We start from the raw sequence: 19,708 nt of genomic DNA, 5'->3' as shown, positions 1-19,708 counted from the left end.
ACCGGCCAGTTGATCAGTAGAATGCCCTCGCTTTGGGTTTGGCTGTTGTTTTCTCATGATTAGACCGAGGTTAAACATTTTTGGCAAAGATACACAGAAGTGCGGTGCCCCTCTCAGTTTATATCAGCAGACACATGATGTCAATCTGTCTTATTACAGAGGATGTTAACCTTGATCCCTTTGATAAGGAGCTGTCTGCCAGGCTTCTCCACTGAAATGTTACTATTTTTCCCTTTGTAAGCAGTGTGGGAAGATACTCTGACACTATGTAAACATCCTGTCTCATCATACTTCCCCACCCCCTCCACCCCCTTTACCCCTGCTAATTTTAACAGCTATTGATTTTTGCCTACAGCAATTATTACTTTGGTGGTTGTCTAATTATAATTCTTTTTTTCCTGCTGAAGAAAAGGAAGAAGATACTTTTCTATTTCCATAATCTCTTCTACACTTATTGGAATTATCCTGTAAGAAAGAGTAGTCCTTTTTCTTCCTTTATGTGATTACTTATTTATATAAATATGGATTCATGGATATTTATTTTACTCTGTGGATTAAAGGCCATTGCTATCATTATTTGATTAATTGTTCAAACTGAGCCAGGTTTGGCCATTGGGAGCTCCCTTAAGGAGGCTCCTGCGTGCTTTCAACATGTACCCATTATTTTTTGAGTTTCAAATATTCTAGCCTCATTACATGTTCTAAGCTGATCTTGTACTTTCTTTGCCTCAACCATGAAATCAATCATTTCTCCAAGGAGCACTAGTTCGCTTTATTGGAGGATGATGTTTAGAAACCAAGATCTGGACACCAGGTGTGCTCATTGCTCCTGGGTGTCATTGGTCTGGCCCTCTCAGCAGGCAGACCTTTGAATGTATGCAAGATACTAACACACACACACACACACACAATTTACGTATAAATCTCTCTCTCTCCATACATATAAGGAATCTGGAATTTATACTGGTAACTTTAACTCTAATTTGACACCACAGAGTGCATTCTAGCTTCCCCACTTTGATTGCAATTTTTTTCTCCAGTGGTGAGAAACCTTGCTCTCATTATCCATAATATTTTTGCTTATTTGTTCATTCCTGGGGATACACACAAAGTGGTGTCAGAACCGCTACCCCTGTGATGAGTTCCTATCATTCAGGGGGTTTTTTTGTACTTACTGAAAGAACTCTTTTAGAATATATTAGAACCAGATTTTTTTTAAAAAGCATCTATTACTCTTGTAAATTTTTAAAAAGGAAAATATAATTGAAATAAATTGTTTAAGGTATTCCTTTTCACATTCTGAGTCCAATGTCTCTTAATCTATCTTGGGGTTTTTGATGCCTGTGCTATTCCACACAACCTGAGCTTCTCTGGCATCAAGCATGCTCTACTACTATCTCTGGGATTTCCTTCTGAGCTGCTGACGTCCACTCGCAAGTTCTGATGTTCATGTGATGGCAGTAACAGCATGGTGCCCCCTTGCCAACAGAGACTGTCTGATGCATCCCAATCTTAGAGATGTTAAAGTACGGAAAAAAGGGCCGGGCACGGTGGCTCACGCCTGTAATCCCAGCACTTTGGGGGGCCAAGGTGGGTGGATCACGAAGTCAAGAGATCGAGACCATCCTGGTCAACATGGTGAAACCCCATCTCTACTAAAAATACAAAAAAATTAGCTGGGCATGGTGGCGCATGCCTGTAATCCCAGCTACTCGGGAGGCTGAGGCAGGAGAATTGCCTGAACCCAGGAGGCAGAGGTTGCGGTGAGCCGAGATCGCGCCATTGCACTCCAGCCTGGGTAACAAGAGCGAAACTCCGTCTCCAAAAAAAAAAAAAAAAAAAAAGTACGGAAAAAAGGTGCACCTTAGAAAGGACATAACGTAGCCCTTTCATAAAGTAAGAAGCCGATGTACAGCACCAATGTGTAAACTCTGTTTCTCTAAACTGCACAGCTCCAGGTGTTAAGCACAGTCATTACAGTAGACACAATAATGTTCTAATTCTAAGACCAAGGGGAAGATGGAGCTAGAATCCCAATCACACATTCCACTTGGGCAGCTTCTACAAGGAACCAGTGAAAGAGTACTACTGCAGCAAAGACTGCTAATTGTCCCCCCATGTCTGTTCTCCTCTTCTTAATAATAATCCCCATATTTTAGATGAGTAGGTGGATGATGGGAATAAACTTTATTTATGATGATGTGATGTTCTGCCAGTGAGAGGAAAATGGAAGCATGTGGCTTTCAGTCAGTGTTCTTAAAAGGGAAGATGTGGTCGGGCGAGGTGATTCATGCCTGTAATCCCAGCACTTTGGGAGGCTGAGACAGGTGGATCACTTGAGGTCGGGAGTTCAAGACCAGCCTGGCCGACATGGTGAAACCTGTCTCTACTAAAAATACAAAAATTAGCTGGGCATGGTGGTCGGCACCTGTAATTCCAGCTACTCGGGGGGCTGAGGCAGGAGAATCACTTGAACCTGGGAGGCAGAGGTTGCAGTATGCCAAGATCATGCCACTGCCCTCCAGCCTGGGTGACAGAGCAAGACTCTGTCTTAAAAAAAGCGGGGAGACATACCATTCTTTGATTCTTCCTCCTGCCTTCTGGCTGGAATACAGATGTGATGGCAGGAGCTTGAACAGCCATTTTAGCCCCAAAGGCAGGATTCTAAAGGTGCAAAGTGGCGCTATAGAAAGAGTCAAGGTACCTGAGAATCATGAAGCTATGATTTGGGAATCCTCTATTTTGAGATCCTCGTTATGAAAGAGAAAAATACAATTTAATCTTGCTTATTATTATCATGGATTTTCTGTTACACACAGTTGAAGCTAATCTGAACTTGGATATTTTTCTTGGAGACTCACCCTATCATGCTAAAAGAAGTCAAGGAACGGTGGCTCAAGCCTGTAATCCCAGCACTTTGGGAGGCCAAGGCGGGTGGATCACGAGGTCAAGAGATCGAGACCATCCTGGTCAACATGGTGAAACCCCGTCTCTACTAAAAATACAAAAAATTAGCTGGGCACGGTGGCGCGTGCCTGTAATCCCAGCTACTCAGGAGGCTGAGGCAGGAGAATTGCCTGAACCCAGGAGGCGGAGGTTGCGGTGAGCCGAGATCGCGCCATTGCACTCCAGCCTGGGTAACAAGAGCGAAACTCCGTCTCAAAAAAAAAAAAAAAAAAAAAAAGAAGTCAAGGAAAAAGGAAAGGGTGGGGCTTTCCCAAAGAAAACCAGGAAAATGCTAGAGCAAGCCTGCAACTTCCTCCCTCCAGCAGGCAGCTGAGGCTATTCTCTCTGGCAGTTTACACCAGATCCAGCCCCTCCTAACCCACACTCACAAGCTCACAATAATTGTACTGACATGGGTAACCATGACCTACATTAAAAGGTTAAAAGCTTAGTTTGGCACTTTTTGTCACAGATTCTCACATTTCTTTCACACAGGTGCCTCACTCAATTCAGCTGTGTATCTCTGCTCAATCTGGCAAATTTCCCAGATACACGAATCCTGGATCTTTGTGCAACATTCAAACAGGTAAACTGAGGCAATGAACCTTCTCTGGCACATCTACAATACAGTCTCCAGTAAAGAAAGAGCCCGAGGAGCATCTTTCTTCCTGGGCATTTTTCTCACGGAAAGCCCCCTACTTCTCTGAAATGCCCGATTTATTAGTGTTTGAGAAATGACATTCACCCGGCAGAGAGGGACCCCGTTCCAAGCAACTCCCAGAGCTTTCCTGCCTCAAATGCAACGTCTGCAGAGGGGGCTACCTGCATCGGTGCCCACCTGACACCCAGGTCCTTTCTTCTAACAGCACCTGGTTTTCCTTTGGGGAAACCACCCTTTCCCGTTCTCAGGACATGTGGTTCGGCCCCAAATGACCATGCCCAGGGGTGGCCCAGGCCAACATCATTCATTCATTCATTCATTCATTCATTCATCAGATACTGATTTGGCGCCTACTGTGTTCTAGGACTGGAGATAAAATACTGACCATTATAGACAAACACTTCTACCTTCAGGAGCTTTCTGGGTGCTGGGCGGGGAGGCAAACAATCCACAAACCTAAGTAAATACAGGGCACGTCAGACATCCCAAGAGCAATGCAGGAAGCGACTTCACAGGAGGGGAGAGAGAGGGATGTGAAACAGGGTGGTAAGAGTGAGAAGCCACCTGCTGAGAAGGGGATGCGAGAAGACTTGAAGGAGATCCAGCAGTGAGCCTTGGAGATGTCCAGGAAGGGCACTCAGGGCAGGGGGAGCAGCAAGCACCAAGGCCAGGCGGCAGGCACCTGCATGCTTGAGCAAATGAAAGGAAGCTGGCCAGGCACCATGGCTCACGCATGTAATCCCAGCACTTTAGGAGGCTGAAGCAGACAGATGGCTTGAGGCCAGGAGTTCGAGACCAGCCTGGCCAACATAGTGAAACCACGTCTCTACTAAAAACACAGAAGTTAGCTGGGAGTGTGGTATGTGGTGCATACCTGTGATCCCAGCTATTTGGGAGGCTGAGGCAGGAGAATCACTTGAACGTGGGAAGTGGAGGTTGCAGTGAGCTGAGATTGCTCCATTGGACTCCAGTCTGGGTAATAGGGAGACTCTCTCAAGGAAAGGGAAAGGGAAAAAGAAAGGGAAGGGAAGGGGCAGAAAAAGGGTGGCTGCAGCAGGGTGAGCCAGGAGGGGAGAAGATAAGGACAGAGGTGGTAAGGATTGGGGTGCTGGTCCCATTCAACCCTGAAGGTTGTTAGGGAAACTCTGGCTTTTACTCTGAGTATAATCATGCACTGGAGGGTTCTGAGCAGAGGGATGATGTGATACGATTCATCATGAAGGATTCCTCCTCCTGCGATGTGCAGAATAGACCTGGGGGTTAGAGTGGAAATGGGGAGACCAGTTATTGAGGTGCTGCTGGCTTGCCACACAGTGGCAGTGCAGGAGGTGGCTGAAGTCCTCAGCTTCTGGGTGTGTTCCGAAGGTAAAGCGAGGTGGAGCTGCAGATCCGTCAGTCATGGCAGGGGAGGGAGAGAGAAGTTAGGGTGACTGGTGGAGCCATGGAGGGACAAAAACCATCATTTAGGATTTAGGGAAGACCTTGGGAAGAAGAGGTTTGGGGGAGAGAGGAGGGTTGTGTGGTTTTAGACCTAAGCCAGGTGAAGCTGCCCATGGGCAGGTGGATATAAGAGTCTGTGCTTCAGGTTGGCACAGTGGCTCAGGCCTGTAATCCCAGCACTTTGGGAGGCCAAGGTGGGAGGATTACTTGAGCCCAGGAGTTCAAGACTAGTCTGGGCAACATAGGGAGACCCTACCTCCACAAAAATTTAAAAATTAGCTGGGCATAGTGATGTATGCCACAGTGGCCTCAGCTACTTGGGGGTGGAGGCTGGGGTGTGAGGATCATTTAAGCCCAGGAGGTCGAGGCTGCAGTGAGCTGTGATTGCACCACTGTACTCCAGCCTGGGCAACAAAGTAAGATGCTGTCTTCCTATATAAAGAAATGAAGGGAAGAGAAAGGGAGGAAGAAAGAAGAGGAGCAGAGGGGAGGGGAGGAAAGGAGAATACATAATACAGTATTTATTTATTTATTTTGAGACTGAGTCTCACTCTGTCACCCAGGCTGGAATGCAGTGGCAAGATCTCGGCTCACTGCAACCTCCGCCTCCCAGGTTCAAGTGATTCTCCTGCCTCAGCCTCCTGAGTAGCTGGGATAACAGGCATACGCCACCACGCTTAGCTAAATTTTTGTATTTTTAGTAGAGATGGGGTTTCACCATGTTGGCCAGGCTGGTCTTGAACTCCTGACCTTGTGATACACCCGCTTCAGCCCTCTAAAGTGCTGGGATTAAAGGCATGAGCCACTGCTCCTGGCCTATAATACAGTTTTTAAAAAATAATTCATACTTCAGACCCTTGGGAGGAGCCACTTCAAAGATACCACCATAGAGAGACTAGATGAGGTCATCTAGGGAGTGGATGAGGACAGGGAAGATGTCCCAGCACTGAGCCCCAGAGGAAGACAATGAAGAGAGAGCAGCAAAGCGAGTGAGAAGCCACTGAGGCAGGAGACGGAGGGGTAGGGTGACCTGGAAACCAAGTGGACAGAGCCCTGGGCCCAGTCTCAAAGGCCTTTGCTGGAATCCTTGGGGAGGGAAAGCTCTTCCCCAGCAATGGGGTTTTCGGGAGGATGGTCTGTGAGCCAGCAACCACACTGCCCCTGTGAGGAAGGGCCTGACTTAGAGCTCAAGCAATCCAGAGAACCAACTAATAGGAATGAGGGAGAGAAAGAGAGAGCCCGATGGCCCTGTGTCCACTGTGCTGGCCGGGGACACCCATGTTCCTCTTTGTATCAGTCTAAGTTTGGTTTCTGTCACTTGTACCTAAGAGATCTAACGTAATTTCTAAGTTATTTTCTCCTGTGTGATGGGGGTGGGGTGGGCAGGTGAAGTCAGCATCCCACCCCTCCCTTTGGTAATCACACGGGAGCCCAGCCCTAGTGTGGGGTCAGAGCTCCCCACGTGCTTGACGGCAGGCCCTTCCTACCACACAATGGCAACACCATGGTCCAGTCCAGAGTAGTTCAGGCCTTTCCCTCAACCCAGGCACTTTCAGAGATAGACCCTAAGTTGTGACAGTGAAAAACGTCCCCAAGCCATTCTGGTCATCCTCCTGGGTGCTTGCCTTGTGGGTTGCAGGAGACCTCTGGGTCATCCCTGACAACTGCTTCTCTGCTCCGACCCCATGGGTCAAGCACAGAGTGAATATTCTGCAGCTGGGAAGGGCTTTGGATCAGTGAGCTGGGCACCCTTTTTTTATAGATGAGGCAAAGGCTGGTGCAAGAGCTCTCCCAACTTGAAGGGGAGCCCGCCGGCTTCCCCTTCCCTACCCCAGAGCCCAGGCCCAGCAGCACATGTATCCTCCAGAAAAACAAGTGGGCAATATTGTTAAAAGCCATTTCTGGCACCCCTAGAGCTGTCAGGAAACAGTCTGGAGTGCAGAGTATCATCCTAGGAACTGCAAACCTTGGACTTGGTTATGAGACTCCTCTACTCCCTGCTCTCTCTCACACACACATGCTCTGGGAAGAAGATATCCCAGAAATACTTCCCCTGTCCCCTCCAAAGAGGCTGCAGTCCCACCTTCCTCACCTCACTGCCTAGGATGGGACCTATCAGCAGGCACACAGCACCTGCCCTGCTGCCCCTGCCAACAGGTGAACTGAAGTAGCATCTAGATCCCCAGGGGTATTTGTTATGGGGCTTAAGACACCTGATCACTCTGGCTGGTGGATACATTTCACCTGTGGTTTGGAATCTAAAGCATTGAGGAGACCAGGTTTATGCTGGCTGGGTGGAAGTGCCCATCCCACTTAGGATTTGTGTGAGGCTCTTCAGTTTACATAACAGTGTCGTGGTGCTCTCTCTGCTGACCCCAGCTGATCCCCAGGACTACCCTGGGGCTGAAGCCAGGCTCAGGTCAAGGTCGCACAGCCGGGGCGATCAGGACCAGGCTTGCAGACTCCAACCCACGGTGCTGCCCTCAGTGCAAGCCAAGGCATGAGTCTGATCTGCACAGACCCCTGCTAATATCCTGTGGCTGCTATCATAGATCACTACAAAATTGGTGGCTTAAAGCAACACACATTCAAGCTGAGATCTTGCCACACTGCCCTCCAGCCTGGGCAACAGAGCAAGACCCTGTCTCCAAAAAAAAAAAAAAAAAAAAAAAGCAACACACATTCATTCTCTTACAGTTTTGGAGGTCATAAGTCCAAAATCAATTTTACTAGGCCGAAATTAATGTGCTGGCAAGCTGTCTCCCTCCGGAGGTTCTAGGGAGAATCTGTTCCCTGCCTTTTCCAGCTTCCAGAGCTGCATTCTTTGGCTGGTAGCCCCTTCCTCCACCTTCAAGACCAACAGCAGAGCTTCTTGCTGAAGCAATCATATCGCCTCTTCTTCTGTTTTTGAATATCCCCTGCTTCCCTCTTAAAAGGACACAGGTGGTTGCATTTAGAGCCCACCTGGATAATTCAGGAAAACATCTCCAACTCAAGATCCTTAACCACACCTGCAAAGTCTCTTTTGCCACATCAGTAACATTTACAGGTTCTAGCGATTAGGATCCATCTATCTTTGGGGGCTACCATACAGCCCAGCACAACCTCCCTCCAAGGTTCCCCATGGCTCCACCTTTGCCTCCATTTTTCACTTTGCTGGTTCCTCCTCCTCAGACTTTAAGGAAAGTCAGCTTTGCCATCCACCTGGAACCAGTCCTCCTCCTGGGCTTTTCTCTCTGTCCACTGGACTCCAGCTCTGCTTCAGAATTCCCACAGGATTGGTTTTTATCAGCCTCTAGTGCTTTGCATTAATTTTTAGTTTTTAAAAAAAATTAGCCTTCAGACGGGAATTTTTTAGTTTTTGAAAACAGAATTTGAATTTCTTGTAACACACATTTACTGAGAAAAATGAGAAAAACAGAAGACCAAAAAGAAGAATGTGAAAACCACATGGAATCCCGTTAACCAAAGAAACTGCTATAAATGTGTTGGTGCATATCCTTTTATTCATTTTCCAATGCTCATCTAAACACTAAAGAGAATGTTTCTAAAGCCAACAAAAAATATGTTTTGAAACATCTGTTGGACTCTGGAGTCAAGATATTCTGGTCCAAATTCCAGCTGGTCACTCACCATCTGTGTGCTCTTTGCCAAGTTACTTAACCTACCTGTGCCTCAGTTTACCTATCTGTAAAAAAAAAAAAAAGAAATGATAGCACATACCTCCTAGGGCTGTTATGATGATGAGTTAACATACAGCATGTGCTTAAGACTGTGCCTGGCACACAGCAAATGCCATATACGTGTCAGCTGTCATCACCATTAGTATTACACTATTTAAGGAGACATCTGTTCAGATGGATAAATAACCTTTGGCAGTATCATTCCCAGCTACCTGGGGTTCTCTGGTATGATGCACTGCTGCTCTACTGTTAGGCATTTAGCTTGTTTCCAGTTGTTTTTTTCTTTTTTTCCTTCTATAAACAATGGAGGAATAAATATCCTTGAACAAACACCTTTGCAACACAACTTTATTTGTTCCTAAAAATTCAACTGCTGAGTCAGAGATCACACATACTTTTAAGCTTTTGATACATCACTGCCAACTTGCCCTTCAAAATCGTCTACCCAGCAGAACAGCATGCCCCTCTCCCCACACCCACCCTCCCTGGGCACACCCAATGACCCTCATGCCTCCCCTCTCCTCCAAGGGACCACGCTTCCTTACTCAACCATGTGTGTGCCCCCACATCAACATCACAGCACCCCAGTGAAGCAGAGAAGCAGAGGAACTGGAAATGAGGACTCAGGGTCCTGTTTTCCGCCTCCTAGGGCAAACCTCTGCCTCAGTTTTCCCCAAATGTAAAATGTGGGTCAACACATCTGCCAACAAACACTACAATCGTCTATAAAATTGAGTGGGGCTAGATATTCCAGGTATTCAAATGAAAACGAAATTCTAAACAACTGGTAAAACTTTTGTTTCTTAATCACACATCAAGTATATTTTAGAAAATTTTCCAAGATCCACTACTCAGAGCCCAAATCTGCCATCTTAGAGCTCTGACTCTGAACCATTTTGGGAACACGGTGCTCCAGTGCCGATGCGCAGAAAGCAAGTGCCTTCCTACTTGCGGACAGACCAGTGTCCCACTTTCACATACCACATTACAAAATAAAAAACTCACCCGGCTACTGAAGGCCCCAAAAATCTGCCCTCTGAGAACTGTAATGAGCTCGTGTGCAGGTGTGATAGTGTCCTGGACTCCCTCACAAGAATCATCTTGGCTCCCCACAAATACATATATTTTTGAGACAGTCTCATTCTGTTGCCTAGGTTGGAGTGCAGTGGTGCAATCTCAGCTCACTGCAACCTCCACCTCCCAGGTTTAAGCAATTCTCTTGCCTCAGTCTCCCCAGTAGCTGGGACTACAGGCACACACACCACCAAGCCTGGTTCATTTTTGTATTTTTAGCAGAGATGGAGTTTCACCATGTTAGCCAGGCTGGTCTCGAACTCCTGACCTCAGGTGATCTACCCATCTAGGCTTCCCAAAGTGTTGCGATTACAGGCGTGAGCCAACTGCTCTGGCCTCACAATGTTAATGAGGGCTATTATTCCCATTTTACTGTTAAGACTGATGCTGAAAGAAGGTAAGAATTTGCTGGCCAGGCACGGTGCCTCATGCCTGTAATCCCAGCACTTTGGGAGGCCGAGGAGGGTGGATCACGAGGTCAAGAGTTTGAGACCAGCCTGGCCAACATGGTGAAACCCCATCTCTACTAAAAATACACAAATTAGCTGGGCTTGGTGGCATGTGCCTGTAATCCCAGCTACTCGGGAGGCCGAGGCAGGAGAATCGCTTGAACTTGGGAGATGGAAGTTGCAATGAGCCGAGATCTTGCCACTGCACTCCGGCCCGGCGACAGAGCGAGACTCCATCTCAAAAAAAAAAAAAAAAAAAATTCCAGGAGCTGAGAAGCAGAGGAGACCCTAAAATTCACGTCCTCTGATTCCAAAATCCCTGCCTTCCTTGTTCCTGTTGCAGCAAGACCCCCCTCCACACACACAAACACATCTCAGAGAGGCCTGCACTGTTCTGAGAACCCAGTGAAGGAACTGGAACACCCTGGAGGAGGGAATCTGGAAACTGGAGCACAGTGGGAGGAGAAGGAGCCCCCAGCACAGTGATGGGGCGCACTGGGGAGGTAGCCTGAGGATGCCAGCTCCACAACTGTCCTTTGCTGGCCACTTGCCGGAAGCTGCTCTCGACATCTTAAACGCTGTCACACCTAATCTCCAAAGGCCCCAGCCAGGTAGGCACCACGACGATCCCATTTTACAGATGAGGAAAGTGAAGTGTGGAACAGCTATTAGACTGTCCCAAAGCCAGGCAGCCAGAATGCCATGGGACAAGGCCAGGCGTGGTGGCTCACACCTGTAATCCTAGCACCTTGGGAGCCAGAGGCAGGCGGATCACTTGAGGTGAAAAGTCCGAGACCAGCCTGGCCAACATGGTGAAACCCGTTTCTACTAAAAATTCAAAAATTAGCCATGTGTGGTGGCACACACCTGTAATCCCAGCTACTCGGGAAGCTGAGGCACGAGAACTGCTTGATGCCAGGAGGTGGAGGCTGCAGTGAGCCAACTGTGCCACTGCACTCCAGCCTGGGTGACAGAGTAGGATTCCATCTCAAAACAAAACAAACAAACAACCCACGTTGCTTTAAAAGCCTTCTCTCCAGGGGGTTAACAAGTTCATCAGCCTGGGTGGTTCCTTTCCAAGTCGGGTGATCAGGGTCTGCCTCAAGTGAGATCCACAAAAAAAAAGTTGGCAAGGGATTGGAGGGGATGCCAGCCCCATGGCTAACTGGGCTCAGCGCTGGCACTTCTTGCACCCAGCCAGTTTCCAGTGCCCCAGGAACAGCCTCCACCTCCCCTTCTCAGAAAGTGTGTCATGAGCTATTGTTGATTTATTTATTTATTTTTTGTAAAGACGGGTCTCGCTATGTTACCCAAACTGGTCTTGAACTCCTGGCCTTAAGCAATCCTCTGGCCTCGGCCTCCCAAAGTGCTGGGATTACAGATATGAGTCACTGCACCTGGCCTGCTACTGCTGATTTAATAAAACCTCACCCAACCTACCCAACCCCCACCTTCTAGCCCCCTCCCCCACAACACACACGCACATTCTAGGTCATCCAGCTTCCATACCTCTCCCAGTTCAAGCCTCTTTCACACTCAAGAGCATGGGCCAGTCCCTTGATCCTGCAGCCCATAACGCCACCTCCCTCTTCATTAACAGAAATTGTTTTTCCAGGTCTTCAAAAGCTGTCCCCGACTCGGATTCCACCCTGTTTCCTGAGTGCGCCCACAGACGGGTGCCCCTTACAGCCTGGTAACAGAGCTCAGGGGCTCTCTTCCCTCATCGGACATGAAGGTCCTTGAAGGCAGTGACCAGCCCCCTCCCCCAGGTGTCAGAGGACACTTACTGGAATCTGCTCATCCGACATACACGGATAGAGCACCTACAAGTCCCAGGCCTGGAGGAATCCGGGCTGATTTCCTTTCCTCCTGTCTGGGTCTCTCCACACCGGGGAGAACACAGAAGTCAGTCCTCGGATCCTCCCGGGTCCCTGCTTCCTTTCCCATCTCCTCTTCCTGGCGTTCTCTCTTGCTCTCCAGCCACTGCCCCCTGGATGTGAGTTTCCAGCAGGCCAACTGATCACCTCTCCAGAGGGGCCCCGAGGCTGAGGGTCCCCAGTCAGCAGGGTCTAATCTGGCTTCCCACCTCCCAGGCCACTTGGCCTCCACTCCCAGCAAGAAACTTCTCCCCACCGGGAAAGGCGGCTCAGATTGTCACAGGGGTCAGGAGTAAGAGGTCCATGGCGCGGGTCCTGCCAGAAGCCCACGGGTCCTTTCTTAGGGGACAAGCGACACTGATTGGAAGGCAGGAGCCCTGAGCTAGCTTTCAGGGTCCTGACCCGAGCTCTGCTGGTCGGAGACTCCATGACCGGTGCTCTCCCAGCCCGGACGCCGCCCCTCGACCAGTGCTCCCCCAGCCCGGACGCCGGCGCCAGGGACTTGCCACAGTCTCAAGTCCTCTCCCGGGGCCCGGCTCCGCACAGAAACAGGTAGCACAAAACTAGGAATGAGTTGGCGTCCGCACCCCTTCCTGCTCGGACCCGAGCCGCCCCAGTCCCCGGCCGCCGTGCCTGGAGCCCGCTCCAACGCGGAAAGTGGCGGGCTGAGGCGCAGGCGGGCGGCGGGCGGTACCTGTGAGCAGCTCCAGCCGGTGTCCCAGCACCTTCATCTCGGCGCCCAGCGTCAGGGCAGCGCGCTCTGCCGAGCCGCGGAGAGGAGCGCGGGAGACCCGGAGCTGAGCGGCAGGAGAGCGCGGAGCGAAGCGGAAGGAGCAGCTCGCAACCAGGAGCGCTCTCCCGTCCCCCACGCCGCGCTCCCCCCTCCAAAACGGTTTAAAAAAATCCACCAATTGCACGGCCGCGCACCCCCAAAAGGCGCCTGCCGCCACCTGGTCCGGGTGAACTCCAGGAGGCGGAGGGAGGGCGCGAGGTGGAGGGGGTGCGATGACACCGCGGGAGGGGGTCCCCCGTGCCCGCCACCTGAACAAAGAGGCCCCGCCGTCCCCGGGCGTCGCGGTGGAGGGGCGCGGGCGGCGGCTGGCAGTCCCCAGCGGGGCCGGAAAGGCAAGGAGGGAGAGCCGGGAGCGCAGGGAGGAGGGGGCGTCGCCCCCGCGTAGGCGAAATGTGGCGGGAGCGAGTCGGTGCGGGGCTAGCGGGGCTGGGGTTGTGCGCGGGGCTGGGCTGGGCTGGGGCGGAGACGCGCGCAGCAGTCCCGGTGGCGAGGGGAGCGGGCCCTGGGCTCAGAAGCGAGGGCGCCGCCGACTCACCGCGAAGATGCGGGCAAGACAGACGCGCAGGCGGGGAGCGGGGCGTCGGCACAGCCGACGCGCGGGTGCAGGTGCGGGCCGCCGGAACCCCTCCGCGTGCCCGAGGCTGTCGGGGCGGAGGCCGGGCTGGGGGCGGCGCGCCGCGGGGGGCGTGCCCACGTGGGTTTGGCGGGCGTGGGCGCTCGGCCTGCGGGGCGGTGCCGGGCCTAGGGCTGGCCCGGGACTGACCGCGGTTTCTCGCGCGTGGCTTCCGCCTTCTGCACGGCTGGGACGCAAGGTGGACGGGTGGGAGGGCGAGTGGGGACCGCGAAGCCTGTCGGACACCCCGTCCGAAGCGCGCCCCTGCCCGCTTCTCACCCGCCCCGCCGCGCTGACTATGCTGAGTGCCCTGCGCCGCCCTACCGGCCCCTCCAGGCCCCCTGTAGCCGCGCGGCGTCGGGTTCCCGGGGTAGGGGACGGCGCTGCCCTAGTCTTTGTTTAGACTCCCGAGGGGAACCTCAGCCCTGCAGACACCCCCTATTCCTCCTTACCCCCGCGCCGGCCCTCCGGGTCACCCGCCGTCGCCGCCTGGGAACCGTGGGAGAAAAGCCCTGGGGGCCGGGAAGAACCAGGGGCTCAGGGGCCCTTAGGGCGTCGTCCCCCTCGTTTTCGGAGCCCGAGGGTGTCCTTGGGAAACTCGTGCAGGAGTGGGGAGTGACACCCTAGCAAAGGTGCCCTGGGCCCTCAGGGCCCCGCCCAGAAGGTGGGGAGGTCCCTGCTCCCCCTAGTTCACCTCCATTATCTGAGCGGGAAAGGGAACATGGGGACCCGTGTCTTCCTCAGGCTCATCCTGCTCGGGCCCCGGGGCACTCCTCCCTCCTGCTACTCCCCTCACCACCCCGTCTTTGGTCCCAGATGAAGTCCCACTCCGGGGAGTATGGAAATCTGAGGTACTGAAAAAATCTATTTGGACAAGACAGCTAAAGACAGGGCTCCTGGAGACCCGGGTTCTATTCAGGCTTCGCCAGTGACCTTGGGCGAGGCTCTGCTCCTCCCTAGGTTCCAGCCTTTTCCATGCAGGGCTGTGTTGGCCCAGGTGATTTTGGAGGTCCAGGATGGCGGTAGGGTTCGGGGTGCAGAGGGGCCTGCAGGCTTTGGGGTCCTTCCGCAGACCTCTCTCTAGGCTGGTTGGCAGAGAGGCCCTGGCTTTCCTTTCCCCCAGCTTCAGGGGGCTGTGGCCCATCCACCAGCTGAGGAAGCTGGTAAGATTTTGGTGACCCCAGATGGGGCACATGTTCTCGCCTGGATTACAGCTTTGTCCTTGGGTTACCCCTACAGCTTGGGGTGCAGTGTATAAATCTCACAGGAGGCAGCAATTTGGGTTCCTTGCCTTTTGGAAATTCCTGGCTCTCAGTTTCCTCCTTTGCAAAGGGGTTGGGGGAGGTCGGTGATGACAGAAGTGAACTTCTATTTCTGACACTTCCACCAGGCTTAGTTCTATATATAGCAGCCAGGAGCCAGTCCTTAGGAGCTTTCTAGCTGTGGGATGTCTGGCAAGCTGCTTACCCTCTCTGAGCCTTCATGTCATACTTTGAAATTGGGATGATGCTGACCTCAGGATTCCTGTAAAGATTAAATGACAGAATATAAAGAAAATACTTACTATAGTGCCAGACACATGACTTAAGTTTAAGTGTTCAATAAGTGGTCACTATTATTGTTCATGATGAAATTATTATTACATGAGTGATTCTTTCAGACTTTCCTGAGTCTACCCTTTGCAGTCATTTCAGACCTCGGCATTGGACAAAATTAATTGATGTTCTAGTGACATAATTCGTAGGGCCTGGGCTGTTTTGCAGGCTGCTAACAGGAGCTTTGACACTACGACATGCCTGTCTGTGTGAGAAACGGTGTCTGCAATGGCCTTAAACTCATGCAGACAATCCATGTAGCTCAGATGATTCATGAACTCCTGTGAGCATTCCAGTGAGTCAGGTTGTGGATTTGAACTCCTAAAAGTGGAGACAGTAGGGCTGGGCGCGGTAGGTCATGCCTGTAATCCCAGCACTTTGGGAGGCCAAGGCAGGCAGATCACCTGACGTCACAAGTTCGAGACCAGTCTGGCCAACATGGGGAAACCTCGTCTCTACTAAAAATACAAAAATTAGCCAGGCATGGCAGCACATAACCTGTAATCCCAGCTACTTGGGAGGCTGAGGCAGGAGAATCGCTTGAACCTGGGAGGCAGAGGTTGCAGTGAGCCAAGATCACACCATTGCACTCCAACCTGGGCTACAGTATCTCAAAAAAAAAAAAAAAAAAAGTGGAGACAATAGATGGAAGAAATGTAATTGTGAGGGTCCCCAGGGCTACTGCATTAAGCAAAGGTGCTTAGGGAGTAGGGAGGTTGAGGAGGCTCTGACTCCTGGAAACATCAGTCATGCCAGGCAGAGGAGTCACTGCCGAGTCAGCAGAAGAGCAAGCTCTGGGTCCCCTGTGCAGCTGGGCTCTCTTCATCTTCAGCACCCTGGGGAGGAGGCGTGATGTTTGGGAGCAGGTTGGATTAACTGTGGAAAGCGGAACAGTGCAGAGGACCAAGCTGTTGCCTGGGACAGGATGCCTCTAAGAAGTGTCCCCCTAGCCTTGCTCCTAATTACTTGAAACATGCTTCCCAAGTCACTGTCTTGTAAAATGGGCAGAAGATCACTGGCCTGCACCTAGGTTGGAGATGAGATAACCTTTCTGAAGATCTCCAATGAGCCTTCAGCTCCTCATCTGTAAACTCGAGCTGATATATCAGTCAGGGTGTTTAATTGCAAGAAATAGAAACCTAGTCTGGCTAATTGAAGGAGAAAAAGGCTTTGGTAAAAGGAGGATAGGCCAGGCATGGTGGCTCATGCCTGTAATCCCAGCACTTTGGGGGGCTGAGGTGGGTGGATCACGAGGTCAGGAATTTGAGACCAGTGTAACCAACATGGTGAAACCCCCATCTCTACTAAAAATACAAAAATTAGCCAGGCATGGTGGTATACACCTATAATCCCAGCTACTTGGGAGGCTGAAGCAGGAGAATTGCTTGAACTGGGGAGGCAGAGGTTGCAGTGAGCTGAGATCATGCCACTGCACTCCAGTCTGGGCAAAAGAACGAGACTCCATCTCAAAAAAAAAAAAAAGGAGGGTGGGTGGCTCTTGGAGTATCAGGTGCCAGGTCTGACACTGCAGTGTTGGCCTAATGTTAAAACCACCACTGCCATCCCCAGGCACAGAAGCTGCAGCCAGTGCCACCCCTGGACAAGGTCACTGGGTACTGCCACCAGGACCTCAGCTGCTGCTTCCCCAATCCTCATCATGGTGGATTCTGCATGATTGTGGCTTCCTTGTGCCACCAGTTTCTAATTAATAATCAAGAACAGAACATGCCCGGGTGCAGTGGTTCACACCTGTAATCCCAGCACTTTGGGAGGCTGAGGCAGGAGGATTGTTTGAGCCCAGGAGTTCAAGACCAGCCTGGGCAACATGGCGAAACCCCATCTCTACAAAAAACACAAAAAGTAGCCAGTCGTGGTGGTACACGCCTGTGTTCCCAGCTACTTGGGAAGTTGAGGCAGGAGAATCCCATGAACCCGAGAGATAGAGGTTGCAGTGAGATGAGATTGCACCACTGCACTGTACTTCAGCCTGGGTGACAGAGCAAGATTCCATCTAAATAAGTTAAATAAATAAATAAATAAAAATAAAGAATGGGATGTCTGATTGGAGGACCCCAGGTCATATACTTTGGCAAAGCCGTAAGCAAAGCTGGGGAAAGGTGTTTTCAGTTTCTCTAGTGGGAGGTGGGCTCTGCCTTGTAGAAAGGATGTGTCAGCTGATGGGGGCCAAGAGTGACCAGTGACCACTTCAGATAACAATGGTCTTGTGAAACTGTTGTGAGATGCTGCACGTGGACATTTCACTGGAAGGCTGGCGTGGAGGGAGCAGGGATCCCAATGACCCCTCATCGTTGAGATTCATACCACGCTGTACATGTAAACCATTACTCCTCCATTTGTACATGTAAACCATTACTCCTCCTTTAAATCTTTGATTTTTCAGCAGGTGAAAGACAAAAGGACCTTGAAAACAGTATGGCTTGCTGCTCTTCCACAGACAGAGGCAGCTCCAGTCCTGCTGCCAGGAGGACAGGTGACTGGGTTTTTCCATTGTGGTGATGAATTGGGCTGAGTCACCATCCCCTCGTGACCATGACTGGGAGCAAGTAAAAGAACCAGCTGATGGTCAGAGGTGCAGACGATGAACCTGGGGCCATCGACTCTTCATCACTTAGCAGGGATGGGGGAGGCAGGAAGTGTCTCCCCCTCCCCACCAACACTCCCTTCTCCTGAATCTTGAGCCACATGCCTCAGGGAGAGAAGAGAGACTCCTTTCCTTCCTTTCATAGTATTGATTGATTGTTTCTTTGGTGCTGTGGGGTTCAGTGGACATTGACCTTGCCTTTAAGGTTCATGCATTGATGGAAACCAGCTCAGAGTCCCATAATCTCAGTACCAGGCAGACTCTGCTAAGATGAGTAATTGATGTTACCATGGAGTGCAGTGGAGGCCTGGGGGACTCAGCAAGGGTTTCCTGGAGGAAGAGGCATCTGAGCCCCCAAGAGGTGGAAGATCAGCAGACGGAGATGGGAGGCGGGTGAAGGGGAGAGAGCGTCCATTCATTCATCTGTCTGTCCATCCATCCATCCTGCATTGGGTCAGCCAGGCCCTGTCCTGAGCTCAGCGAGGCACAGTGCTGAGCACACTGCAGCCCTGCCCCTCAACAGGAGCTCCTGAATTGAGGTGGAGAAGGCTGGGTATGCATGAGCAGATGGTGAGGAAGCTGGAAAGAGGAAGTGGGTGGGGGAGAGTGCCTGGCCTCAGCCTGGCTCTGGAATTTCACCAGTTACTAGATGATCTGCTCTCTGCTCTGGCCCACTGTGGATGACTCACTGGTTATATTGCAATCCCGTTTCTCCCGTGACAGGTAAGGGCCCTCCTCCCTGCAGGGCCAGCCCTTTGCTATCCTGGTAATTCTGGACATTATCTCCTCTGTTCCTGAGGACAGCAGAACCCCCTCCAGTGCCCTTTGCAAATGTCCCTCCACCTCCCGTGGAAACTTTAGCAGACTCATGGAACCCCAGTTGGTGCTGAGTCAAGGCAAGAGGTGGAACTGATAATATTTTTTTATAAATTACAATTGTTAAATATATTCAAGCATAAAACTTATGCAGGGGGAAAAAATAAAAATCACTTATAATTCCACTGCCTAACAATAGCCAGGGTTAACATTTTGGGAGTATGACCTTCAACACTTTATACACACACACACATACACACACACACACACAGTGGCACTCCGTGTTTATGGGTTCTACATCCATGGATTCAACCAATCACAAATCAGAAATATTTAAAAAACCAGTAAAATAACAATAAAATAATGCAAATAAAAAACAATACAGCATAGCAACTATTTATACGCATTTATATTAGTGGTTTTTTTTGTTTTGTTTTGTTTTGTTTTGAGACAGAGTTTTGCTCTTGTTGCCCAGGCTGGAGTTCAGTGGCATGATCTCGGCTCACTGCAACTTCCTCCTCCCAGGTTCAAGCGCTTCTTCTGCCTCAGCCTCCTGAGTAGCTGGGATTATAGGTACCCACCACCACGACCGGGTAATTTTTATATTTTTAGTAGAGACAGTTTCACCATGTTGGCCAGGCTGGTCTTGAACTTCTGACTTGAGGTGATCCACCCGCCCTGGCCTCCCAAAGTGCTGGGATTACAGGTGTGAGCCACTGCGCCCAGCCTACATTGTATCAGTTATCATGTGTAATCTAGAGCTGATTTAAAGTACACAGGAGGATGTTCAGAGGTTACGTACAAATACTGTGCCATTTTCTATCAGGGACTTTAGCATCCATGGATTTTGCTATCTGTGAGGGTCTTGAAACCAATCCCCCACAGATACTGAGGGACAATTATATTTCCTTCAAAGGAATCATACTGCACATATTTTAGGGGAATTTTTTTTAATCCAGGCTCAAGGATTTTTTTTCACTTGCCAATATATCATGAACATTTACCCTGATATTATTTTTCTGTAAGATAGTTACAACATCTGCCCTGTCTTTATTGGATGAATGGGTCTTAATTTTCTTAGCCAGTCCCATATTATTAAGTATTTAGGTTGTTTTCAGTTTTTCATTATTGTCCACCCCAAAACCTGCTATACCTACAT

General features: G+C 50.5%; 1 protein-coding gene and 1 long non-coding RNA gene across 9 annotated transcripts in view; both read right to left on the bottom strand.

Annotated features, from left to right (window-relative positions):
- Positions 1–14,002, bottom strand: part of NDRG4 (NDRG family member 4) — a 50,370-nt gene extending 36,368 nt beyond the window's left edge. For 2 of the 8 annotated variants that reach the window (XM_012447760.3, XM_012447784.3), the window contains exon 1: positions 13,459–13,541. Coding sequence is in view for 3 of the 8 variants with exons in the window: in XM_012447749.2 (XP_012303172.1) it covers positions 12,825–12,861 (37 nt within the window). In the remaining 5 variants the exon portion in view is untranslated. Of the gene's footprint in view, positions 1–12,040; positions 12,164–12,824; positions 12,989–13,458; positions 13,542–13,988 lie in introns of those variants that run through there. The other 6 variants (XM_012447749.2, XM_012447752.3, XM_012447767.2 and 3 more) reach the window with 4 other exon arrangements.
- Positions 14,003–14,335: 333 nt separating this feature from the next.
- The window catches only part of LOC135277203 (uncharacterized), a 30,082-nt gene continuing 24,709 nt past the window's right edge, over positions 14,336–19,708 (bottom strand). Inside the window, exon 3 of the long non-coding RNA XR_010344774.1 lies at positions 14,336–15,060. This is a non-coding gene — a long non-coding RNA (uncharacterized LOC135277203). The remainder of the gene's footprint in view (positions 15,061–19,708) is intronic.

This window comes from Aotus nancymaae, unplaced genomic scaffold (assembly GCF_030222135.1).
Source record: "Aotus nancymaae isolate 86718 unplaced genomic scaffold, 86718_ANA_hifiasm-v0.15.2.pri h1tg000030l, whole genome shotgun sequence".
In the NCBI taxonomy this organism is placed as follows: domain Eukaryota; kingdom Metazoa; phylum Chordata; class Mammalia; order Primates; family Aotidae; genus Aotus; species Aotus nancymaae.
Note: the sequence above shows the minus strand (reverse complement) of the source record. Positions and strands in the feature narration are given on the sequence as shown.